Consider the following 27,879-nt stretch of genomic DNA (forward strand, 5'->3'; position numbering starts at 1 on the left):
AGTAAGTTATAGTTCTTGCCCTCAGGAGTTACCTGAGAGAAATAAACAAGACAATAATGATACAGTGTGTTAATATTATAGTAGTTTTATAACATCTAGTGGTAGCACAAAGGGGGACTAACTTATCCTACCAGAATAGCAGGAAGATTAGGAGAGACATCACTAAGGATGTAACACAGGTCTTAAAGAACAAGTGGTTCATTTACTCACCAAATATCTGGGAACTTTTCAACAGACATTAACTAGGTATGCTATCAATCATGGTCATAACTGAATAAAATTGCTCTACCCCCACCCTGTTAAAGCTATGGCCGGAAAGTGGATTTTTGCTCCACATGATCCTGTCACCTGACTGGCCACACTGGGCATCCGACCTAAGGGACAGCCAATCAACTTAAGACGTGGCTTGGCAAAAAAACATAAGCTGAGATGATTGCCATGGAAAGTGATCTTTCCAAGTTTACCCAGCAAGAAAGTGGCAAAGGCAGGATTAGAACCCAACACTGTCATGACCTCTACCACCTTAGGAGACCCGTAGAAGATGGACTGTCACAGACCTAACACCCAGCTGAGAGGCCTGAGAAGGTCAAGCTCAGTGCCCTTTCCACAACCGACCGTTTGTCAGATGACGGGGTCTTTCTAGACCTCAGTTCCCTCAGCTCAGAAAGCCAGATTCATATAACAAGCAGGGATGTCTGATAAAAATTCAGACTATTTTTCTGGGTGATGTGATAAAAGAATTTTTTTTTTGTCAAATGTAAGATAAGACAGCTCCAGTGGGTGTTGAATTAGGTGTGGGTGTAATTAGGTGTTCCTGAGTGAGTTGTCTCTACATTAAACATAACTTAGTACAAACTTCTTAAGAGACAGAAGTACCTGGCAGTAAAGTTATTAAACTTTGTATCAAACCGGTAATGGCCCCTACTTCTGAATCTCTTTGGCATGGTCAATGCTGGAAATTTGAAGAACTGGGAGAGAAGCTCTTTTTCCATGACACTATACTTAGTCCCCTGTCTTAGTCACACACACTTTGGTTCAATTTGTAAGTTGCATGCACAGCCCTCACTGCCCACACTTATATTCCTTCTAGCTTGAGTGGTTCCTAAGAAGTCTTGTCAAGCGCTAGGTGTGTACCTTCTCCTCAATTCTGTTTGCTGAGGTCAATTATGTCAAAGATAAATATACAGTCCTTTCAGAAGTCTGACTCTCAGCTGGCTTTTGCAGGCATGTCGTGGTACTGTCAACCTTGCTCTGGACTCATGGACTCATTCATTCTTTCCTTGCTTGGTATGTGCCAGGCGCTACGCTGGGGATACAACACAGACAGTCCTACTGCCCAGCTATTCACAGACTGGTTGGGAGAAACAGACATATAACAGGGTGATGATGCAGAAGTTGCAAACTGTCACAAATCTACCTGGAGATGGGTTTTGTTGGTCTCAGAGTAATCTGCACATTTACTTGACTTACCAAAATTTTTAACATGGATATATATTTTTAACATGAAAATGCAAGTTACTGGCTTTTCTGGAACAATTAGAAAATCCGATCAGCCCCATACCTATGAACAGCTGAAGAGCTGAGTGGAGCTGAACAGGCTTCTTCAGACAGAGAATCTGCTGATTCTTCAGTCTCTATCATTTTCCTACAGCCACTGAACCACTCCTTTTTTAAAACTGTATGAGGATTATTCTTTTTCATAACTTTGAAAAAGAGGATGCATTTATTAGCTTTACAAAGCCACTTACTTTTTTTTTCCCCCCTGCCTACCTGCTTCAGGGGTTGGCATTTGTGAACCTGCAATAAATAAGATGGTTGAAGAATGTATAGAAGGCTGTGGAAACATAAAGGCAATGCATCAAGCCCACAGGAGACACAGACAGGTTCCAGAATGAGGCGCACTCCTGAAGAATGAAAAGAACGGGACCACAGGAGACAATCTGAAGAGCACATTCCAAGGTTCAGGTGTGAGGCAAGAGACATAATGGCGAGAATTAGGAACAACTACAGATAATCCTCTGCAGCGGGAGAAGTACAGAGAATGTTGGGGACACGGAGTATGAGGCTAGAGAGGACAGCAGGGGATGAAGAGTCTTCAAGGACAGTTTAGACTTTATCCTGGAGCCAAGAAGTGACCCACTTAAGGAGGTTTAAGCAGGGGAATGAATGATCAGATCTGGGTTTTGGAAAGATTACTCTGGCACCTGTGTGAAGAATGGGCTGAAGGGGAAAAGATTTGAGACAAGCAGTTCATTAGGAAACTAATCTCACACTTCTAGAGTGATGATGCATCAAGACAGACACATTGAGTAAAGAGGACTGAAACATTTAAAGCAGCAGAATCTAAAGCACTCGATGGCTAGTTTTATATGAAGTGTAAGGATAGCGTCCAGTGTGAAAGTTTCCAGCTTTGACCAGGTACGTGGTTGGTCACTGAAAATGCAGAAGAGACTCCTGCAGAGGCCTGATTTCCAGACTTGCTTCTACTAACTCAGTCTCTCTGGCTGCACGGTCACTTATAAATGAGGGTGCCACACTACAGCCATCTTTATGCCCCTTTCCAGGTCTTTGTCAGAAAAATCAAGATTTTCATAATTCACAGAGAATTCGGAGAAAGAAGAATTTAAAAGGCTGAGCTCAACCCCTCATATGGTAACTTGAATTCCTTTAGAACACACTTGTCAGGAGCTTGTTCAACCTCAGATTGAACACATTCAGCATGGGAAATTCCTGATCTTCTAAGACAAGCCATTCAATTCTTACAGTTTTCAAAAACTCATCCTGATACTAAGGCAAAATTTGCCCCTTTGTGTATCTTCACCTTTGATGGGGAAAGTACTATTTCAGGTCTTAAGACCTAGGATCAAATTCCGCCCTTGCCCCTCAGGAGAAAGACATGACCTCAAACTCTCAGTTTTCCCACCTATAAAATAGGGAATAACTGAGAAAGATTTCTATAAAAGGAGTAGTGTATCTAAAAAGGATTCACCATACTTTTCCCTTGGAAGGCTCAGTTAGCAGCAATGGTTCTTGATGTTTCATCATTGCGTCAACTCAGTAATCATCATTAGGTGCTTGTGTCAGGGCCATGGTATGACTCAGCCTGGCTTTCAGCTTTACTTTGTCTCCAAGGCAGGCAATTTCCTTTAGGGCCTCCTGTTGACACTGATGGCACATCACTGAGATGTACTAAGTAAGTGAGCACACAAGAAAAGTAAACGCCACGGAGGTGATCTTTTTAGTCTCTCCATAGCAGTCATGACCTCCAGGAGCCAGACCACCCAGGTTCTAATTCCAGCTCACCGTTTACCAGCTGTGCAACCTAGGTCAAGGAGGCAGCTCCAACACTGCAGCCATCAGAGACGGAGCTGAAAGTGCTGTTTCTTATAGTGGCTCCCTCTTTCCCATAATCCTGGCTTCTTTAAATTCTCTGAACTTCAACTGCTTTAATTAAAACCTACTATTAGGTTTATTATAATAGCACCTACTTCACACTATAGTTTTGAGGAGTAAATGAATTCATTAAAGGGTTTGCAACACTGCTGGGCACACATTAGGTGTGTTAAACCAGAAGTCAAACGTGCTTGAATTCAAATTCCAGCTCTGCCTCTCAGGAACTGCATGCTCTTGTTATTTTTATTAGCTTTCCAAGCACCAAATATGATCAAGACTGACCAGAGATTAAGATTTTGCCAAGCATTATTTAATTAAACCCATTCAACAACCCATAAAGTATAATTATCTCTATTTTACAGATAAGAAAATTAAGGCACAAGAGAGATTTGTAGGTTCTTTTCCATATACTTCTCCTGATGTGGTATAGCTCAGACCTTTGGATTCCTTTTGGATCTGAATGAATACAGGTGTTATGACAGTATTCCTACCAATGACCTAACCTGTCAAGACTCACTTGGCTGTTACAAGGAATAAATGACAGTTGAAGAACCCAGCACAGGCCCTCACATGGTTCACAGCCTTTACTGTTCTTACACCACAGCTGCATCTTTAACTCACATGCAGCTCCAACACTGGAGTCATCAGAGAAGTCATCACTGGAAAATGACTCTGTTTCTTACACTAGATCCCTCTTTCCCATAATGCTGGTTTCTTTTCTAAAATATGGCCCATCTCTCATATTTTGGTCCTAAGGATAATGGCAGGCAAGATGAAAAATTTTCCTGAAGAATGAAAATGATTCATTCTTCAGCTGTCCATTCAGTTCTTGGCCAGCCATTGCCTGAGTTAAGGAAGGAGACTCTCAGCAAGATAATGAAGTCTGGGGCCATTCAGGAACTGTCGATGGTGAAAAAGCAAAGCTGTGAAAGCTGCTTTGGGGTTGGCTCTGACAAAGAGACTGCTGCTTTATGAAGTAAGATTATGGCTCCAATAACTGGTGCTTTAGAAGCAGCTAGAAAATTGATCTTTTTGTTTCACACCTGAAGAATGTAGACATGTAGCATAAATGTTGAACCTACAGCCACACAGATTCCCTGAAGGACCAGGGACTAGAGCAGCTTGGTGTCTCAATTTTACTGGGGGCAGGGCTATGGAGGTTGGGGGTGGGGGGCAGGATAGACTTGAAGGTTTGTTTTCTTAATTAATGCAAAATAATTTATCCAATGCTTGATACAGATGAGACTGCAAGGGCCACATGTTCCTCCTTATGTCTATATACCATTTCCAGGTGAAATGTTCCGGCTTCTGGCTCACTCTGATCCCAAGAAGGGCCTTCTAGGCCACGGCTGTAAAGGCTGCTTGTGATTCAGCGCCTTGCAGGCTTGGGCATTATGTAAACTTTTACAGACTTGCTGAAGGGGATGGTGCCCTCGATGCCGGTTTCCACCTGGGGTGACATCTCACCACCTTCAATCCAGGGGGATTTTGGAATGCGTGAACTGGAGTTGTAGGCCAGCAGCAGCCTCACTTCCACCTGGCAGGGTTCTAGAAAAAAAGACAAAAATCATTAATGACAAGGCAACGCCCAGGAATTGGGATGAAATGTCAAGTAAAAGCAAGATCAAAGATGGAGGCAGCAGGGTTTCAAGAACATTTTTCACCTGTCTGCATCCCTCCCTTCCCCCATCTGCAAAACAAAAACAATTTTCCAGCCTGAATACCGTGAGGCTCTTCCTAAGCTACAGACGTGCTGCTATATCTCAGCCACCGCCACCTCCTCCTCGGGTCTGTTGGGCTCCCTGCAGCTCAGATCCATGGCTGCTGAGATGCTCACAGAGCAAGCAAAAAACCCTCTTGTACAGAGACCTTCCAGCCTCCAAGACAGAGGGTCACAAGGTGTGTGCATGTGGCCAGTTCTTGTGCCCAGATAACCATGCTCTTTCTGGGCAGCTGATCTCAGACCTGACGGCTATGTGCAGAGTGGACTCTGCTGCATTAGCGGAGAAGAAGCTGTTCATCTGGAAATAGTTTGGACAGAAAACACTCATTATGAACAGGAACACATTTCAGGGACATAAAATCATGTCCCTGAACCTTCCATTCTTTCATGACATGACATTACAATACTGATCTGGTGTCTGCACCTGGCAGGCCCAGCAAAAATAAATAAGACCTCCCTTAAGTTGCTGTTTGGCTGAGGAGGCAGAGACAGTTGCGTAGAGCACAGTTCACACGTGAGTCTGTAAAAAGCACTGACGAAGGCACCCAGGAAAGCTCTGGAATGGAACACCTGCTTGGTGCCAAACACGTAACTCCAAGAGTTCTTACCCTGCCGCATCATGAAAGAAAGATCGTCACGATCCCAAAAGAGTCCCAAGGTTCTGAGAGTTTCTAAGTGACTGCCCAAATCCACACTAGTGACAGAATTTGAGCTCAGTTCATAAACTGAAACACTAATCTTTCTATTAACCATGTGGCTTCAATAAAGAAGAGGGAGAGGGTTTCAGAAAGACCTAATGCCAGGTGCAGAGGACAAGAACACCGCTAGTTTGGGTGTCCTCCTCGATTCTGTGTGACTGGGTTAACCTCCTTACTTCATGAAAGATGCAAGTTTTAAAGCTGAGCCCAAGGGTAAGGTGTTTAAAGGGCAGCAACGAGGGCTGATGGAACAGAAAATGAACAAGGGCAGAGGTCCCAGGACTTCTCAATGCCTCCCCAGATATGTTCCTTGTTATTTCCAGACTTCTCCCTAGGGATCAAAATAGAGATGCGATCACTGTCTTCCAGGAAGGGAGGGCTGGCAGCCGGCCAGAGCAACCCAGCCAAGCCCAGACAGCAGCTTCAGCAGGACCATTTACCATGGGCCCTTTCACCAGCCTTCAGTGTCTCTGTAATGAAACCAGCACTGCTCTCTGGTCCGAGGCTCCAGTATCAGCTCTCCCAACAGGCTCTCCTCTTTTGTCCTAGATGGCTACCGCCAACCCTTGAACCACAACCCAGCCCTGGCTCTCACAGCACTTTCAGGAGCCAAACCCTGGTACGGTCAGACAACTGAACCCTACCTGGTCATTAAGCCTTCCCTCACCAGCACATGTGAAGAGGGGCAATTCAAGCCTCTGCCATCAGAGGAGGGGAGCAGAGAAAAAAAAACAAGAGGGAGAAGACAGTGGGGAAAAGAAACAAAAGATCGTCTGGGGCCAATCATGCAACCTGTTTATCATGCTTAGAAGAGTATGTCTTTATGAGGTATATATTACAACTCCACAGTCTTAAAGGAAAATGAGACAGACAGGTTAAATAACTTAATCAGGATTATAGCAAGTAAGGCAGAATTTGGAAACTTGTCTATGTGACTCCAGGCCTGGCAGCATCCTGTCTCCCAAAAGCCAGGCCCTAGGTAGGGAGCTGAGAGACTAGAGGGAGTCCCTTCCCAACACCAGGCCTCGTCTACTGGGTTAGGAGGAAGAAAGTGCTGGTGCATTCAGAATAAGAATACATTTCACTTTAGTATCCCAGGCCAGATGGGAGGATGGGATAGTGAAAAAACAAGGCACTCAGGAAATCTGCATGCCGGCCCCCAAGCCACCATTAATCGGCTACACGGGCCTCCACTTATGCATCTGTAAAATGAAGAGCAGAATACTAACTCCCACCACAGAGTTATCTAAGAATTAAATGAATTTTTATTGCAAACTTGAAACCCTACATTCCATTTTCATTACTTGTTGAGCATGTACTACATGTCAGGCACTAGGGACATGAGATATAGAGGTACTGGGAACACAGAGGTAAAGGTGATGAGCAAGTTCCCTGTTCTCAAGCAGCCCACATTCTAACTGGAGATAAAGTCAACAAATGAATGAGGAAACATCTGACATGAGTAACTGCTGAGCAGAGAATTAAAACGGAGATTTTAAATTATGACTAGGTAGCAGCCTCTCAAAGGTAAACCTGAGTGAATCATAATTTTTCAGGCTCAGGACAGCCCAAATTGTATGCCTGGTTCATGCAGTGAGCTGCTGTATGACCAGGGACAAGTCAATACATCCCTTGAAACCTTTCAAGCTCTTCTGAGCTGTAATATGCTGTTTTGCCTCCCTGAGCCTTGGCCCCTGCAGAACAATGCTGTCCCACAGCATTTATTTCCCCATATCTAGGGTCCCTTCACCAAAAGAGATTAGAATAAGGAACTCTACCTTCCTGTAGACTTGCACTGTGGCAAACAGTGCAGAACATTCCAACAGCTAGGATATGGAGTGAGAGATGTTCAGGGAGGCAGATCCTGGGAACAGCTTCCTGGCTGGAAGCTCCCTCAATTGTGACAGGCCCACTGGACCTCCAAAAGGGCTGCTCTGACATTCAATAGCACCGTTTCCTCTTCATGAAAACCTGATAGTCATCTATACCCACCTAACACCCTTCATTGGGGAAAACCACTAATAGCGGCAATAAATAATTACACATGTATTCAAAAATACAGTGAAAGAAAATTCCAGAAGGCATTCATCTATTTCCAAAACAAACCAAATCTGCTGGTATTGAACACCATCTCCAGTAACAACCATACTTCTGAATCATCTTCAACAACTGAGGCAACACCACCGAGACCAATTCTCGCCCACATTTTAGGCTCTGCAGACTGAGTCTCTTTCTGAAGTTTTCAGAGCGCCTTACAGACTGTGGAAATGGAATGTCATTGCGTTCGTATTTTCTCATTTTATCCTTTACGAATTAAGGAAAAATACTTACGTAGCTTCTATGTTATTTTCTCAAATTATTAAGTTTCTACTCAGACGCTGTAGGGCGAAGTATGAATAGATCATTTTTGCACTACCCCACAAACCAGCCCATGTGGGAAGGGAAGGCAGTAACAGTTGTCATTGTACCTCTTCTGGGGGAATGAAATGAACTGTTCATATAACAAAAAGAGTGATTTTAATTACTGGTAAAAAAATATAAAACTGTTTAATTTCCAGAAAGACTAGTCCTCAGAATTAAGTAGTAGATTAAGAATTGTCATCTTAATTTAGAAGGTGAGGAGACAAGATTCAGAAGGGAGAGTAGCCTGTCCAAGGTTTTGCAGCAGGTCAATGACAAAGTTACAATAAGAAAATAGTCTCCAGGTGTCCAACCCACAGTTCTTTCCATGAGACTCCATTCTATTGTAATCTTTTGAAAAAATTTTGTGCTGTGTGTAATCAAAGCAATGCAGCAAATTAGTCTAAATGCACCCAGTTTGAGCTTATAAGCACCTTAGGAAATCAAGTTCAACCCTCAGCAGGCCTGGTTCAATCATGTATTTTTCAAACTATAAAAAACAAATGCCTTGCCCCCACTAACTCCTTACCTGTCCAGGCAGTGTGGGAGAGGAACACCTGAGTGATGAGCCGGTGCCGCCCTGGGCCAGGATTCCGAAAGTCTGCTGGCTTAGGGTGGATCATCTGAGCCTGGCCATCTGGATATAAGACCTAAGAGGTGACAGACATGAGAAAAAAAGCCAGAAAAGCCATGAGCTTTTAACAAAATTACTGGTGACATCTGCTGTGAACCCCAAAGCAGGAGGAAAAGATGACACCAGCCTTCATAACAAACTGCTCCTTGTGGGGAGGACGATACTGTCAACATCTCTCTACCCTCCCCCCAGTATAAGCCAGTGTGTGATAAATCTTTCCCGAATGTATGGTAAATGAGTGACAGAAATAAGGTCCCTCTATTAAGTACATGGATAAGTTAAAATATTAATCCTGACGTGAAGAGCCTTTGCAGACATTCCCTGCTGCTTCTGGCTCTGAGTCATATCATGGCCCACCATCCATCATCAACTATCAAGTATTAAGAATAATTCTGGAACCTCGCTGGTGGTCCAGCGGCTAAGAATCCGCCTGCCTGTGCAGGAGACATGGGTGCAATCCTTGGTCCAGGAAGATCCCACAGGTTGTGGGGCAAACTAAACCTGTGTGCCACAACTAATGAAGCCCGTGCTCTGCAACAAGAGAAGCCATCACAACGAGAAGCCCATGCACCACAAACAGAAAGTAGCCCCTGCTTGCTGCAACTAGAGAAAGCCTGCCCACAGCAACAAAGACCCAGCACAACCAAAATTCAGTACATACATACATACATATTTTAAAAAAGAACAATTCTGTAACTTTTCACTAGATCATAAGCAGCCAGGAAGCTGTTTATCTCTTTCTACAGAGATAGTGCTTCATGAAGGGTCTCCTCAAATCATGGGCCAGTTCTTCAAGTCTCACAAGCTGCCAAAGAGCTCTCCTCAACACCGAGGGGAGCTTCACAGTTATCTGTGTAGAGGGCCTATCACTGCACAGTGTACAAGTGAGCTAAAGGAACACATGAAGCACATCCTAGAAACACACAGGACCTGGGCCTTGGGAATATACTGATGGGGTAAAGTTGGGACCGCACAAGTCTTTCAACTATGAAACTCTGGGGAGGCATGTCTCAGCCCACCTGCCCCCTCATCTCATCTGTCCAGAGTGCTGGGGCATGGCAGCTGAGCTGGACAATGCTTTCTGACTGTCAGAGCTGTCCAACGACTGAGCAGTGAGTTCCTCATCTTCCAGTCTATGATGGCATTCAGTTTGGCCATGCATGTGGTAAAGCTACTCTGAAGGTGATTTTTCAGTACAGTCTAGCAGATGAACCTGAAACAATCTACCTGTGATCTCATTTACGCACAATTGGTCAGTGAACTTTTTCCAGGAGCAATGTGAAACTGGTTCTCAACCCTGGCTGCACATTAGAATCACCTATGGGCTCTTTTATTTTCTTTTTAATTGAAACCTATGAGCTCTTAAATAAAAAATACTGATACTCATGAGTTCGACTCAAGATTCTGACTTAAATTGGTGTAGGTTGAAGCCTGTGCATCAGTATTTTTTTTTTTCACACATTCTGAGTAATTCGAATGTGGAGCTAGGGTGAAGCTAATGTTGGAGTGAAAAATAAAATACTGCCTGCCATTTCAGTAGGCAAAGGATTTTGAGCCATCAGGGACAGCAGCCACCCTCCAACCGTGAGCCCTGAGAGAACACAGGGCAGAAACAAGGAATGCCCACCATCTAGCAGTCATCAGACTGCAGTCACACCCATGGTACAGCTTGAGGAAACTCAGAATGAGAAAACACAGGATATTAGCCCCAGATAGCCGAGGTGCATATCAAAGGAATGATTTTAGCGAGTCCAGATTCTTGCATCTTCCCAGATTCAGAAAAGCGCTAGACTCCTTGAGATATTTAGTTTTCTTTTACGAATAGGAATCTTTCATTGTGGCCACCTGGTGTTGCTGCAAAAATTCCTGTATAACCTAGTTTCCCCCACTTCCTCCTCAGAACAGTTTTCTCAGCATTAATCTAAGATGGTATCTCCCAGGCTTGAAGCCCTAAGAACATCCGCTCAAAAAAATAACCTAACTCTCCAATTCTAGGTTGTGCATTATTTTTTTCAGTCGACAGGGCAAAACAAAAAAAGCTGCAGCACAACTTCACGGCAGCTCAGAATTAATTCTCTGTAGGTCTCATAATTTATAATAATTCTGAATGGAAAGCCAGAAGATATTTTTCCTCTACTGTCACCAGAGGCAAATATTACCACCTCCAGGGCCTGATTCATCCTTATTCTCTTCCAGGAAGCCGACCTTGCCTGCTCCAAGCTACTTTTCTGTACTTACTGCCAGGGTTTATTCATATTCCCTCTGCCTGGAATACCTCTATCCTTTGCTCTTAGTCATCCTTTCAGACCTCTTCCATGCCACAGTATCTCTACAAGGTCTTTCTTTTCTTCAGCCACAAATTAAGGGTTTCTCCCATTGTATTCCTTATATTAATATCATACTCACTGGCTTGCCTGGAGGACCCTGGCCTGCTTGACTGTAAACTAAAGTGCTTTTGTTCAGCTCAGGGAGAGATACTTTGTCCTTGCCCACCTGTGAACAGGAGAGAATAACATACCCTTCTGAAGGCTGGCCATTCCCTTGGAGATGTTTTGCAAGACTGAAGGCCCTTTCACCTAACTTCCCCACTGCATCTCCTTCTCTATTCTGCCTTTTGACTTTAGTTCCTCACTGTTTCTTTCTAATTTTTAAAAGAACCTGGCATCCAGTCCCCAATAAGATGGTTATCTCGAGAAGATAGCCTGCTATCTTCTCGGTTCACTGGCTCCCCGATTAAAGTCTCTTCCTTGCCTCAACACCTCGTCTCTCGGGTTCATTGGCCTGTTGTGCAGTGAGCAGAGCCGTTAGGGGAAGCACACTGACTGAAACCACCCACCCTGGCCAGGCACCGCAGGAACCATTTGCATGAGTTGTTTTAGGACAGGAGGTCCTGGTAACGAACACAGAACTAATAAGCCACCACCAACCGCAAGAGTTGGGGAAAGATCAAAAGGAGACACCACATGTCCAACCACCTTCCAGAATCCTCGATGGCATCCATCGTGGCTGAACAAGGGCGGGCACCACCATGAAGGATTCTGAGTCAGAATGACTGGCAAAAGACAACCCGGAAACTAATCCCATCACCAAAAAACCCAATACTGCGAGCCACAAGGCAGAGCTGTTTTCCTGGATTCCCTAGCCCTACTGCTCTCCACCCGGGCGCCCTTTCCCAATAAAATCTCTTGCTTTGTCAGCACATGTGTCTCCTCAGACAATTCATTTCTGAGTGATAGACAAAAGCCCAGTTTTGGCCCTGGAAGGGGTCCCCTCCTTGCAACAGAGCAAGCTTGGACTCGGTAACATATATATTTTTTAAGTATACTGCTGAATTTTTTATAGAAGCCAAAAATTGGAAATAACCCTGTAGGAAAGGAAAAATAATTTCCCCTCTACCTTTCTAGGCTCTTGTCTGAGACCCTTCTATAATAAAGGCAGATTAACAGGAGAAAAACAAACAGAAGTTTAATAACAAATACATATATATATGTAAATGTATATATATAAACATATATATATAAATACATCTCTCTATATAAAGGAGAGACCTAGGAAAACTGAGTCACCCCTTAAAACTGCCCAAGCCATCACCTTAAATACCATCTTCAGCTAGACAAAAGAAACATGCTGAAGAGAAAGAGAGCCTGTCACAGGAGACCATCAAGTAAAACACAATTAACAAGGGTAAAGCTGTCCGGCAAATTTAAGTTGGCATACTCTCCACTGATATGAGCTTCTAGAGATTATTCTTCCAGGTACTAAGAGGAAGACATCTTACAAATGGAGATCTCCCTTATAAACGTAAATTCTCCTCTCAAAAAGGGCAATTCTACTCTGTTTCCAGAGATTCACCTGTGTCTACCGACTCTCAAAAATAATCACTCCAAAGAATCTTTGGGCCCAAAAGACTTATCTGGGGTGTATATTCTGTCCACCTTCATTCCCACCTTTGAAACTGCTAAGAAGCTTCACAATCCAGAAACTGAGTCCATTAAGTCAGTCCATTATCTTACTGAACCAGTCTTAGTCTTGAGAACAGGTCAGTTTAAAAGTTGTGTCTCATTGCAGGAGGCTGTGTTGCAAGTGGCTCCCAAAACTAGATCTACGTTGTCGGAGCAATCCGGTATTTAATAAGAAACCATAATATTCTTAATTCATCCTGTACCTGTCTGAACTGATGGCTGAACTTGTTTTACAACTGTCCACTTGTCTGTCTCTCACTGAAACTAAGCATCCTGAGGGCAGGAATTCTAATTCACTTGCCTAGCACTTAGCAGGTACAACAGAGTAAACATTATTGTATGGATGGAAAGAAGGAAGGGAAGCAAGAAAGGAGGGAAATGGTAAATGGGTAGGACTCCTTTGGGGCTCAACTACAGAATGTTTATAAGCTGATTAGTGTCTATACTGAATCTCTCCCATCTCTCTAGCGCATCTATGTAACTTGGGAAAAATACTCCCTAGGACTGCCTTTTCCCCACCCACAAATTTTATTTACCAAGCTGACCTAACCACAGCCTGCATGAATTTGCTTATTACAGTTTGCTTATAGTCCTAAAAATACCAAGTCTTAACTTCACATTGTAAGAACAGAAGGGGCCCTGCCATTTAATGAACCCATAGTGGGGACCAAGGATTTTTCATATTAATACATCATTTCAATGTTACCATTCCTACTTGTTAGTTGTAGAACCTGAGATGCAGTTTAATGTAACTTGCTCCAAACCATATTCAGCAGTAGAGCTGGGAACTGTGCCCAGGCTCTTGTCCATAAAAACGTCTCTTCCCTCTCCCCGGTTTCTGTCCCTCAGGCAGAGATTACAGGAGGTGCTAAAGTGAAAAGTTTCAACACAAAGTCAGTTTAGAAACTCCATGGGAACCCAAACCTGACAGACCTGGACCTTCACGGTGTTCTGAGGATCCTGCACGTGTTCCAGGGTTGCATCAACATCCAGGGCCACCACCAACCCAGACGTAAACCTCAAAGGGTTGTCTGACTCGCCTGCTGGCTCAATAATGGTGGCGGAGGCTTTGTGGATCTGTAAACAAGAAGAAAATACGATTCTAAAGCCAGGTCATCCCTGGGCAACAAAACATGATCTCCTTATCTAATGGATGGACATATGTTAGTCAAACAGAAGAAAGGCCTGAACTCAGCTGCTCCACTAAGTCAAAGAAGATCACCAAGGTGAGAAGTTTTGATTCTCTGGATAGACTCTCTCCGAAGGGGTCAAGATACTGACACAGACACTGACCTGCTCTGGAAGGGGGAGGTGTAGGAAGGTGCTCTGCCGCAGCATGGTCTGCAGAATTTTGACCACTTCTGCAGGTTTGGATGTCATGAGTCGGGGCATGAGGTCAAGAAGTCTGTCCACAAAGCTATCCTGCAGGTGGGGCAAATCGGCAATGAAACACCTGAAGGAGCAAACAGAAGCAACTAGGAACTCATTCACCACAGGCTGACCCCTGAACTTCTGCCAGGCCCTGAGGGAGGAAAAGTGATGAACTGGAGGAGTTCATGGTTCCTGAGGAAAGCCATGCACCTATATAATTAAGCTGCAGTGACAAAATCATCATAATAGCCTTATTTATTAAAATGTGCCAGGCAACCTCTTGAGTGTTTTATACTATCTTATTTAGCAATCCTATGCATTGTTAGAAATATTATTTTCATATCATAGATTCATTAATTAATATAAAAAATATGTTTAGGCCTTACCAGGTGGTAGGTACTATTCTGGACACTGGGGACATAAACAGTGAGCCAAAGAGAAGAAAAAGCATATATTTTTAAGTTGAGTAATTTAATAGTATATTCCCCATATGCAAAAAATCATTTTTACTAGTCAATACAGCTTTCTAATTTGATCTTTTTTTTAAATTTTGTTAATTTTTTATTTTTTTAAAAAGTCTGTTTTAATGGAGCTTATAACCACTGATAAGAACGTTGAGACTCAGAGAGGATAATGTTGTACTGAGGCTTAAAAAGGTTAAGTAACCTACTCCCAGCTCTGAATGATTCCATGGTACTTTGCTTTGTAAAAGGAGATAGTTAAAAAATACTTCACTGAGAGGGTGACATCAATACTGGGACTCAGAGGCTGAATTAAGGAAGAACGTACAGCTCTTAACAACACATTCTCCTCTGTGGCAAATCAGAGCATCATCTTTCCAAAACTCTCTTCAATCCAACTATGCAAAAACAGACTCTCCACCTTAAAGAATCTAAAACTATGTTTAACTAAATCAGTTTGCTGTACACCAGAAATTTATACATGGTAAACCAACTATACTTCAATTAAAAATAAAAATCTAAAACCAAAAGTAAGGCCGGGACTTCACAGACATATGAAGTCAGGATCTGAAAAGTCAAGCTAGACTGTATTATTTACTAGAGAGCAGGGCTTCCCTGATAGCTCAGCTGGTGGAGTCTGCCTGCAACGTGGGAGACCTGGGTTCAATCCCTGGGTTGGGAATATCCCCTGGAGGAGGGCATGGCAATCCACTCCTAGTATTCTTGCTTGGAGAATCCCCATGGACAGGGGAGCCCCGCGGGCTACAGTCCATGGGGTCACAAAGAGGCAGACACGACTGAGCGACTAAGCACAGCACAGCACAGCACAGCCCCTACTGGTGGGGGTAGTACTGCAATCTAGCCCTACAGGAAGCTATCATCATCCAAATGAAAAAAGCCTGAAAAGCGAAGAGTCCTTCAAACCTGTAGAGTCAGGTTTGATAAAGTTCACAGGGGCAGGAACAAGGAGTGGAAGAATGAAACGCTAGATTTCAAAAGTATTACATCTTAAATTCTTATAAATCCTTCCCGGTATAGTACAGGCAGCATACCACAGGTCTGGTCACTACTTTGACTCCGACTGTTTCACCAAGCCTTCCATTCATTGACTGCATCAGTTTTAGCCAATTAACTTCATAGAGAATCCTCAGAAAATATACCTAGGCTACAAAATAAAAGCTACCTACAGAATTATGGAACAATATTTTGTAGAGAAGAGAGAAAAACACAACTTTCAGAACCATGGTGAAAAAAATAGACAAGTTGTGACTTTGAGTTTTCCACATATTTATCTTTTTCTGGCCCAACTGAATGCTGAATCAAAACACTCAATAATTCCTGATGTTTTTATTATTATGCTGTATGTTTAGCTCACTTAGGAAGTTTACACACCAGTAAAGAAAATACAATTATCTCTCAGTATTTGTGGCAGATTGGTCCTAGGACCCCTGCTAAATCACTTCAGTCGTGTCCGACTCTGTGTGACCCCATAGACAGCAGCCCACCAGGCTCCGCCATCCCTGGGATTCTCCAGGCAAGAACACTGGAGTGGGCTGCCATTTCCTCTTCCAATGCATGAAAATGAAAAGTGAAAGTGAGGTCGCTCAGTAGTGTCTGACTCTTCGCAACCCCATGGACTGTAGCCTACCAGGCTTTTCCATCCATGCGATTTTCCAGGCAAGAGTACTGGGGTGGGATGCCATCGCAGAGCACATAGCAAAATCCATGGATGCTCAAGTCCTTTACATAAAATGGAATAGTACAGTCAGGCCCCCCATATCCATGAATGCAGAAGCCGCTGATACTGAGGGTCAACTGCATACAAATTAGGGCACACTGGCTACATGGGCTAAACCAAAGATTCTGGTTGTGATCACTCCTATTTCCCTATAAATGCAACTCTCTATATAACCAAGATTTAATAAGCTAGAAGGTGATCAAATACTTACCTCTGAAAAAAGTCCACTTCCTGTAAAAATTTTTCACACATTCCAAATAAGGGGTCAACTCTGTAGAAGAGAAAAAAACAACAAAACAAATAAAAACCCATGTTATTTGAAATCTGAGAACTGAGTAGTAAAGACCAAAGTCCCAGAAACTGAACCTACATGGAAAGACAATGAGCATGTTACACTGTAAAAATTCTATTTCTCTTAAAGGACTCCTAAAGGACCTACAGGGAAATATTTGCCAGAATCCCAAGACTCAATTAAAACAGTGAAGTGTTCATTAGGTTCAGTGAATATTCAAAATCAAAGACTATCACAGGCACACTGGGCACCAGATTCGGTTCAGATAAAGGACAGGAGCACAGCTTACGGGCAGTGCAATGTCACATTCTGCCGCTGCAGCAGTCCATGAAGCAATCCACAGAGCTCTCTGGGAGTTTTGACAGCTCAGGTTCAAGGAGATGAGATCTACATCAGGCCAACGTGGAGGCCATTTTCATGGAGAAACCTCATGCCTCATAGGTGCCAATATCTCCTGAAGCAACCTACAATTATACCTTCCAGGGGACCGAAAGGGATATGCTCAGTTGCAAGAATCACTGCACTCAATGAAGGCCAAAGCCTTGGCATGTGCGTCAAGTAATTAGAGTTCACTGATAGTTCCTTCTTGTTGCTGTTTAGTCACTACGTTATGTCTGACTCCTTTGCGATGTCTGACTCCTTTGCAAACCCATGTACTCCATGGACTCCTCTGTCCATGGAATTCTCCAGGCAAGCATACTGGAATGGGTTGCCATTTCCTTCTCTAGAGGATCGTCCCGACCCAGGGATCAAACCTGAGTCTCCTACATTGGCAGGTGGGTGCTTTACCACGGAGCCATCTGGGAAGCCCAATAGTTCCTTCTAGTCTCTGTGTAATTTTCTTAGAGATGGTTTTTACCACAGCAGTGTCATCTAGTAATAGGGTGGATGCGATCAGATTTCCGGGAAACAGACTTGGAAACCAAAGGTCACATTCTCATGCAAAACGGAAAAAGATTTTGTTACTACTTTGCACACAGACATAGACTATATTCTTTCCTCTCTATTTTGGTTTCTTTGGCCTCACAGTACTTTAAACTTAAATGTATACCTAATTAAACCCAGGCAACATGTCAGGTCAATGTAACTTGCTAATCAAAGAACAGATTTTTCCTTTGATCTTTGTGCATTTTTTTCTTGTAATTTCTACATGGAATGTTCCATTTATTTTCATTAATACATTATTAATGTAAGGAATACAGCTCCAGTGAATAAAAAACAAACACTCTTTCCTTATATAAAAACATGTAAGACGGACTTCCCTGGTGATGCAGTGGATAAGAACTCACCTGCCAATGCAGGGGACATGCACAGCTACTAAGCCTGTGCTCTAGAGACCTCAAGCCACAACCGCTGAAGCCCACATGCTGCGCTGCCATAGAAGCCCGGACGCCTAGAGCCTACGCTTCACAACACGGGAGGCCGCCACCACGAGAAAGCCCACGCACCGCAACCAGAGTAAGCCCTCGCGCAGCAACAAAGGCCTAGTGCAAGCTAAAATAAGAGGAAGAGTATGGGCTCAAGGTTCTGCATAATCCAGTCTTTAGTAGAAAGACTAAAGACTTTCTACTAAACCATAAGCTCCATCAGAGTAGGGGCTTCATATTATTCATCGTGTATTTCCTGAAACAAGCAGCTCTTCAATAACTATTTGTTGAATGGATAAATAAATGATAAATGGCAAATGGAAATGTATTCTAAAAGCAACATTCAGTTCAGTTCAGTTCAGTTCAGTTCAGTCGCTCAGTCGTGTCTGATTCTTTGTGACTCAATGAATGGCAGCACACCAGGCCTCCCTGTCCATCACCAACTCCCAGAGTTCACCCAGACTCACGTGCATTGAGCCAGTGATGCCATCCAGCCATCTCATCCTCGGTCGTCCCCTTCTCCTCCTGCCCCCAATCCCTCCCAGCATCAGAGTCTTTTCCAATGAGTCAACTCCTCACATGAGGTGGCCAAAGTACTGGAGCTTCAGCTTTAGCATCATTCCTTCCAAAGAAATCCCAGGGCTGATCTCCTTCAGAATGGACTGGTTGGATCTCCTTGCAGTCCAAGGGACTCTCAGCCTTCTTCATGGTCCAACTCTCACATCCATACATGACCACTGGGAAAACCATAGCCTTGACTAGATGGACCTTAGTCTTAACCTGAATTATTTTCCTGAAAAGTGTGTAGAACTTGAATCTTCCTTAATTCTGAAAAACTACCAGAAGTAGAACTGAAATTTGCTAGTGAGGTTAACCAACCGAAGAACACCAAGGATGAGACAGCTAGAGAGAACTCCAGCTAAGTAGAGACTGAACTGAAAGCAAGTTAGCCAAGTAGTACCTTTTTCTGGCCTGCTTACATACAACCAGTCTGGAGAATTTCCAAGCAGTAGAATATAAGATTTGAGAACTCTTCACAAACTCCCAAACAGCGCAGGTAGCCTCACCTACATGGTACATGAAGTAAGCCTCTACCACTAAGAACACCCCATTTTCAGTGTAAGAGCAAGGCCAACTAGGGAAAACCAAACACTGACTGTAACTGTTAGGCAAGCCCATACCAATTACCAGTTTAAACTGGTCTAAACTTTCACTTGTAAGTATAAAAATACAATGAAAAATTAGCAGATGTTATAAGGATGATCAGGAGCTGTCAAGAAAACCAAGAAGACCTCAACGAGATAATATCAAGGCAAGAAAGCACAGAAACCTTTTTTAAAAATTCTAATAAACAACCTCAGTTAAGACTGAAGAGAAGATTTGAAACGATATTGCAATGATAAAGCAAGAAAAACTGCTACAAAAAAGGTACAGAAATAAACAATAATACTGAAATCAGTTCAACAGTAGAACACTAGAAGGGAAAATGACGAAAACTGAAATGGTAAATTAAGAGTATGCTGAGGAATTTACTCAGACTACAAAATAGAAAAAAGAAACTGAAATTATGAGAGAAAAGATACAATGTAGGAAAAATAGAGCCAGATGATACAATATCCAGTATGAAGATTGAAGCCCATAGAAAAAGTAATTAAAGAAATGATAGAGGGAAAAAAATTCTGAGATAAAACAGAGCTAAGACTTTGAAGTCCCACTAAAGGTCAATAAGAACAAAGAAAGTAAACACATACCTAGACATATTCAGAAATTTCTGAATTCTAAAAAGAAAAGTTAACAGCTTTGAGAAAAATAAGCTAACTACAAAGGAAAGAGAACGAAACAGACATAGCAATATTTAGTTCTGAAAGAACTCCATTCACGTATGAGAGCAAAAGAAAGGTTTAGATATGCAAAGTCTCCATGAGTACACTACTTATGTACTTATTCTGAAAAACAATTGCTAGTGAATGTGTTCCAGTCAGATAGACAGTGAATTAGAACAGGGAATTTTAAAAGGCAACTGTGGGGATTTCCCTGGTGGTCCAGTGGCTAAGATTCTGAATTCCCAATGTAGGGGGCCTGGTTTCCATCCCTGTTGAGAGAACTAGATCTCATGTGCTAGAATTTAAAGATCCTGCATGCAGCAAATAAGACCAAACAGCCAAATAAATAATTTTTTTTTAAAGATAATTGTAGTACAAAAACAGCAGTGGTGGGCAAGTTGGAGCTAAATAATATTGACAACGTACTTATAAAGATTGATGCAGATTTTAAGAAAGAATTCATAAAATAAGATATACATGAAAAACTGTAATTCAACTTATTGTATAGCACAAGGAACTATAGCCAGTATCTTGTAATAACTTTTAATGAAGTATGATCTGTAAAAATAGGGAATACCTGAAACTAATATTGTAAATCAGCTGCAATTTAAAAACAGGATAACGTGAAACTAAATTATAAATTATTTAACAATGTGAGACTAGCAAATAAACTTGTATTTTGATTAAATGGTTTTGATAAAGGTGATCATAAATTCTATTTTTAATGCTAATAAATATAAGGTCAATCAATTTATTAAGAATGAGTAAAAATACTATTTATACAACTAAAAAGAGCTAACATTTATTAAGGGTTTATTCTCAATGTGTCAGGCAGCATTTTAAGGGCTTTACATATAATAATTCAGTAATCCTTACAATAACTTTATGACAGAGATCCAGGTACTATCACTTACAGGAAACAAATCGAGAGATGTTCTTAAGCACCTTGCCGAAGGTTACTAAGTTTGCAAATGAGGGTTAAGATCTGAATCTAAGCTATGAGGCACCCTAGCCCTCTGAACCATTATTACGTTCTACTGTCTCTAATTTGAATGGCTTAAACTTGAATAGTATAAAACTGTCAAACCCCTGGAAGAAGAAAGAAACAAAACAATCAATCCAACAAAAATCAAGGAAAAAGAAAGAGAAGCAGGAATGCGTACAAATGGAAAATATAAAATAATATATTATGAGGGACTTCTCTGGCAGTTCAAAGCAGGTGGCGTAGGTTTGATTCCTGGTCAGAAAACTAAGATTTTATATGTTACACAGAGCACCAGCACAGCCATATGGCAAAACCAATACAATATTGTAAACTAAAAAAAAAAATAATAAAAAAATACCAAATATATTGGAATCTTATTAATGACATGGAAACATGAAATATCATATTGCTGGATGAAGTAAAAACAAGGCACAGTAGACAAATATGTTATGATTCAATCTATATTAAACACACATACTTATAATATAAACGGATAGTTAGGTTTTTTACAAGCGGTAGATTACCAGAGAACAGACTGTTCGTTTAATCTGCAACATTTAAATGTTTACAATAATTGTATATAAACTGAAAAGGAGATCCATTTTCTTTAAATAAAAAAGTATAGATGCTATCACAAGCACTTATCTTTTCTTAGCTACAATTGGCACATAGCAGGGATTTAACATTTGCTAAATGAATGTATGGCTATCTCTAAGATTAAGGCACCACCTGACCATATCAGGCCACCATCAAGATAAGCAAAGATATAAAACAACACTCAGAATGTTCTTCGTAATGTGTTTTTAGGAGTTTACTTAAACACTCATATATTTGTTTCTCTACATGATTTTTAGGCTAACACAACTAGTGGACTCAGCATCAATGTGTCTTCTCTCTGATAACAAGTTCCTTAAGTACATATTACACGAAACCTATGGTGCCATCATTCCTAAAATGAACTTTTATGAAACACCAAGAAACAAAAACCACTTTCAATCAAACTAGAGCACATCATCAAAATATCTGATTTCAGAGAAGTTAAAAATTTTAAATGAACATTTCAGAATCAATGAAATAGAGCAACATAGCAATTCTCATTCTCAGAAAATCTAACAGCTACCATTATAATGAACTCTTCAGTTCAGTTCAGTCGCTCAGTCGTGTCCGACTCTTTGCGACCCCATGAATCACAGCACGCCAGTCTTCCCTGTCCATCACCAACTCCCAGAGTTCACCCAGACTCACGTCCATCAAGTCCATGATGCCATCCAGCCATCTCATCCTCGGTCGTCCCCTTCTCTTCCTGCCCCCAATCCCTCCCAGCATCAAAGTCTTTTCCAATGAGTCAACTCTTCACATGAGGTGGCCAAAGTACTGGAGCTTCAGCTTTAGCATCATTCCTTCCAAAGAAATCCCAGGGCTGATCTCCTTCAGAATGGACTGGTTGGATCTCCTTGCAGTCCAAGGGACTCTCAAGAGTCTTCTCCAACACCACAGTTCAAAAGCATCAATTCTTCGGCACTCAGCCTTCTTCACAGAACAACTCTCACATCCATACATGACCACAGGAAAAACCATACCCTTGAATAGACGGACCTTAGTTGGCAAAGTAATGTCTCTGCTTTTGAATATGCTGTCTAGGTTGGTCATAACTTTCCTTCCAAGGAGTAAGCATCTTTTAATTGCATGGCTGCAGTCACCATCTGCAGTGATTCTGGAGCCCCAAAAAATAAAGTCTGACACTGTTTCCCCATCTATTTCCCATGAAGTGATGGGACCAGATGTCATGATCTTCGTTTTCTGAATGTTGAGCTTTAAGCCAACTTTTTTACTCTCCTCTTTCACTTTCATCAAGAGGCTTTTTAGTTCCTCTTCATTTTCTGCCATAAGGGTGGTGTCATCTGCATATCTGAGGGTATCGATATTTCTCCCAGCAATCTTGATTCCAGCTTGTGTTTCTTCCAGTCCAGCGTTTCTCATGATGTACTCTGCATACAAGTTAAATGAACAGGGTGACAACAGACAGCCCTGACGCACTCTTTTTCCTATTTGGAACCAGTCTGTTGTTCCATGTCCAGTTCTAACTGTTGCTTCCTGACCTGCATACAGATTTCTCAAGAGGTTGGTCTGGTATTCCCATCTCTTTCAGAATTTTGCACAGCTTATTGTGATCCACACAGTCAAAGGCTTTGGCATAGTCAATAAAGCAGAAGTAGATGTTTTTCTGGAACTCTCTTGCTTTTTCCATGATCCAGTGGATGTTGTACCAAGCACCATGTTAGTGCTTTTACACATTTTACCCCATTCATTATTCATGGCAGCAGACATTATGAAGAGGTGGCAAGAAATACACAGAAGAACTATACGAAAAAGATTTTCACAACCCACATAATCACAATGGTGTGATCACTCACCTAGAGCCAGACATCTTGGAATGTAAAGTCAAGTGGGCCTTAGGAAGCATCACTAGGAACAAAGCTAGTGGAGGTGATGGAATTCCAGTGGAGCTATTTCAAATCCTGAAAGATGATGCTGTGAAAGTGCTGCATTCAATATTGCCAGCAAATTTGGAAAACTCAGCAATGGCCACAGGACTGGAAAAGGTCAGTTTTCATTCCAATCCCAAAGAAAGGCAATGCCAAATAATGTTCAAACTACCGCACAATTGCACTCATCTCACATGCTAGTAAAGCAATGCTCAAAATTCTCTAAGCCAGGCTTCAGAAGTACATGAACCATAAACTTCCAGATGTTCAAGCTGGTTTTAGAAAAGGCAAAGGAACAGAGATCAAATTGCCAACATTCATTGGATCATGGAAAAAGCAAGAGAGTTCCAGAAAAACATCTATTTCTGCTTTACTATGCCAAAGCCTTTGACTGTCTGAAAGAGATGGGAATACCAGACCACCTGACCTGCCTCTTGAGAAACCTATATGCAGGTCAGGAACCAACAGTTAGAACTGGACATGGAACAACAAACTGGTTCCAAAAGGTCAAGGCTGTATATTGTCCCCCTGCTTATTTGACTTCTATGCAGAGTACATCATGAAAAACACTGGGCTGGAATCAAAGCACAAGCTGGAATCAGGATTGCCAGGAGAAATACCAATAACCTCAGAAATGCAGATGACACCACCCTTATGGCAGAAAGTGAAGAAGAATTAAAGAGCCTCTTGATGAAAGTGAAAGAGGATAGTGAAAAAGTTGGCCTAAAGCTCAACATTCAGAAAACTAAGATCATGGCATCTGGTCCCATCACTTCATGGGAAACAGATGGGGAAACAGTGGAAACAGCGTCAGACTTTATTTTTTGGGGCTCCAAAATCACTGCAGATGGTGATTACAGCCATGAAATGAAAAGACTCTTGCTCCTTGGAAGAAAAGTTATGACCAACCTAGACAGCATATTCAAAAGCAGAGACATTACTTTGCCAACAAAGGTCCATCTAGTCAAAGCTATGGTTTTTCTAGTAGTCATGTATGGGTGTGAGAGTTGGACTATAAAGAAAGCTGAGTGCCGAAGAATTGATGCTTTTGAACTGTGGTGTTAGAGAAGACTCTTGAGAGTCCCTTGGACTGCAAGGAGATCCAACCAGTCCATCCTAAAGGAAATCAGTCCTGAATATTCATTGAAAGGTCTGATGTTGAAGCTGAAACTCCAATACTTTGGCCACCTGATGCGAAGAATGGACTCATTTGAAAAGACCCTGATGCTGGGAAAGATTGAAGGCAGGAGGAGAAAGGGACGACAGAGGATGAGATGGTTGGATGGTATCACCGACTCAATGGACTTGAGTTTGGGTAAACTCCGGGAGTTGGTGGTGGACAAGGAGGCCTGGCGTACCGCAGTCCATGGGGTTGCAAAGAGTCGGACCCGACTGATCTACTGAACTGACTGATTCTTCATGGAAACCTTATGAGATAGATACTATCATCATTCTCATTTTACAGGCAGGGAAACAAGGCTCAGAGGGGCTAAAGAAAAAACAAAACATGTGTCTATAATCAAATAATGAGTAAGTAGAAAGGTCAAGATCTGAACAAAGTAGTCTCACAGCACCAGACAGTCTCAAAATTTGTCTTTACTGCCTAAGACAAAGCACTAATCCCGTCAGAAGAGAAAACAAAATGGTTCAGACACGAAATTCTTGAAAAAACCTATCAGGGATCATATAGTACACTTCGTTGCCAGATGAAATCCTATGTTCTGCTGTAGGAAATGGAGAGCCACTGAAGGGTTTTGCCAGGGATCTAATATGATCTAAGAATGGAATTTGGAATATCTCAAGAAATGAAGAGCCTGCAATATCCCTTAGGTGAAAAGTAACACTGAAAGTGTTAGTCACTCAGTCGTGCCTGACTCTCTGTGACCCTATGGGCTGTAGTCCACCAGACTCCTCTGTCCGTGAGATTTCCCAGGCAGGAATACTGGAGTGGGTTGCCATTTCCTTCTCCAGGGGATCTTCCTGACCCAAGGATGGAACCCAGGTCTCCTACATTGCAGACGGAATCTTTACTGTCTGAGCCACCAGGGAATATAATTTCATGCATCATTAACCTTGGTGAGATCTCTGAATGTATTTTTAGGTGTCTTTAAAAGGACTGGGCCACCCTTTTTTTGCCAACCACACATCTTACCCTCGAGCAGTCCGTGCTGTTACTATAAGTTGCAAGGCTTTGGCCTGCAGCCTCATGTGATGGATAATCACCACCTGCTTGTTCTCCACGCCACTATACATGAACTCCATTTTGTAGGTTTCTTCCATGATCTGTAAGGAAAACAGCAGCACAGAATTTTAAGTGAAACAGATCTGACCAGAATTCTTTTTTTTTTTAAGGTCTATGCTTTAATTCTGAACTGAGATTTTTAAGTGCCTGTGTTTATAGAAATTGATATAATTTGAGAGAAATTAATATTCATGTTAAGAGAAATCTTTTAAGTCTTTATGAAAAGAGGATAAATTATTTTGTCAATTAAAATAAAGTCATCTGGTAATATTATTCAGTTGATGACATAAAGATATGAAAGTTTATACACTGATAAAACTGTAAAGCACTGCATGTAACTCTAAAGCAAATTCACTGCGCGTGGCAGCAAAGGATATGCATAGAAACGTAATCTTCAAGAAAGGCCCTCAAGAGTTTAGTATCAGGAACCATTACCCAGCTGTTAGTCATCTAGTCTGCTCCATGAGCTGGGTCTGTCAGAGGGATTTTAGGGAGGGAATCAGTGCAGAAAACAGTATCTGTGACCTCAGCTCAAGCCCAGTGCATCTTAAGCTCTTGTTCTATTCTATCCAAGGCAGCAACTCACTCTAATGATGTTTCTCTTTCCCTTCTGTTGTTTTTGAAGGTATTGAGTTGGAGAAACGACTCCAGGTTCTCCTACAACTAACAGTAAGATATATCTCCTAATAACACAGTGCCTCAGTTTCCCTAACTGTAAATGCAGAAGAAATAGCACTGACATAATAAAATTTAAAGGATTAAATGGGGCATGGAAGGTGCTTAACACAGTAACTGTCACATGAAAGTGAAGCATTAGTCCTTCAGTCACGTTTGACTCTGTGACCCATGAATTATAGCCCACCAGGCTCCTCCATCCATGGGATTTTCCAGGTAAGAATACTGGAGTGGGTTGCCATTTCCTTCTCCAGGGGATCTTCTTGATCCAAGACTCGAATCTAGGTTTCCCATCTTACAGGCGGACTCTACATCTGAGCCACCAGGGAAGCCCAACTGTTGCATGGCACGGTAATTCCTTTCTCTCTTCCAGATTACTGCTTCCTGGTCCCATCCCTCCCAACATGGCCCATCTCCAGTCTGTAGTCATTAAGTGCTACTCTCCTACAGGCCACATGGTAGGTCTGAGAGGGGGACCAGAGTAGAGATCAAGCAGAATAGTGGAAAGAAAATGGACTCTGGGTATCAGAGGATCTGAGGTCAAGTCTCTGATTTACTACCTATAGCTCTCTGACTATAACCTTGCCGAGTGCTGTTTCATCTGAAAAATGGACTCAATACTTTTTCTTATCTAATTGGGTGTGTGTGAGTGTTCTGTGTGTGTGCATGCGCACACGCCATGAAGCTTTCAGGACCTTAGTTCTCTGACCAGGGACTGAACCTGTGCCCCCTTTACTGAAAGCACAGAGTCTTAACCACTGGCTGTCAGGGAAGTTCCATCGAATGGGATTATTATGAGGATTAAGTAAAACAGACTTGAAATCATTTAGTGAACTATAATGTAACAGTCATAGTCACCATCATTATCTTCCAATTGGGTCATAATTAGTCATATACAAACTTACTGTTAGGAAGGCATGACCCAGAAGAGCAAATGCCATTACCTAAAAGTGAAGGGAAATTGCTCAAAACTAGGAAGAAAGACACCTGAGGCAAGTAAAATTAAATTCTACTTAATGAACTGAGGAGAAACATAAGGACCTTTAAATATTCAAGAGATGGTTAAAGAAATGAGAGAGATGGTACAGGTTGAAAATATAAACCACCTCAAAATGAGTTCAGCTACATTTTCAGATGAAAGACTCATGATATTATTATTCAATTTTAGCATATCTGAAATTTGTTGTTGTTTAGTCACCAAATTGTGTCCAACTCTTTTGTAACTGCATGGATTTCCAGGCTCCTATAGCCCACCAAGCTCCTCTGTCCATGGGACTGCCCACGTAAGAATACTGGAGTAGGTTGCCATTTCCTTCTCCAGGGGATCTTCCCCACCCAGGGATCAAACCCGCATCGCTTTCATTGGCAGACAGATTCTTTACCACTGAGCCAACAAGGAAGCCCCCATTTCTGAAATACAAATTAAGTAATATTTTAGAACACAAAAGAAATCTTAGAAATCAGAGGGATTAAGTAACTTGCTCTTTATCACTCAGCAAATTAGAGGCAGACATGGGAACAGAACAGAAAGCCAGTGCTGTGTCCCCTAATTATGCTGCTCCTCATCTCACTATCTTCTGCCACAGGCTGGAAGTGGGGAGCCACAGCAGAGCCTTGTGAAGTCCTCTG

General features: G+C 42.1%; 1 protein-coding gene across 1 annotated transcript in view; it reads right to left on the reverse strand.

The window, feature by feature from the left end:
• Positions 1–3,730: 3,730 nt before the first annotated feature.
• The window catches only part of INTS4 (integrator complex subunit 4), a 107,013-nt gene continuing 82,864 nt past the window's right edge, over positions 3,731–27,879 (reverse strand). Inside the window, exons 18-23 of the mRNA XM_068976518.1 lie at positions 25,486–25,616; positions 16,592–16,651; positions 14,104–14,263; positions 13,744–13,887; positions 8,744–8,864; positions 3,731–4,941 (exon numbers count right to left, since the gene is read on the reverse strand). Coding sequence (XP_068832619.1) covers positions 4,763–4,941; positions 8,744–8,864; positions 13,744–13,887; positions 14,104–14,263; positions 16,592–16,651; positions 25,486–25,616 — 795 coding nt within the window. The 3' untranslated portion in view covers positions 3,731–4,762. The remainder of the gene's footprint in view (positions 4,942–8,743; positions 8,865–13,743; positions 13,888–14,103; positions 14,264–16,591; positions 16,652–25,485; positions 25,617–27,879) is intronic.

The sequence above is a fragment of the Capricornis sumatraensis genome, chromosome 8, assembly GCF_032405125.1.
Source record: "Capricornis sumatraensis isolate serow.1 chromosome 8, serow.2, whole genome shotgun sequence".
NCBI classification, from domain to species: Eukaryota; Metazoa; Chordata; class Mammalia; order Artiodactyla; family Bovidae; genus Capricornis; species Capricornis sumatraensis.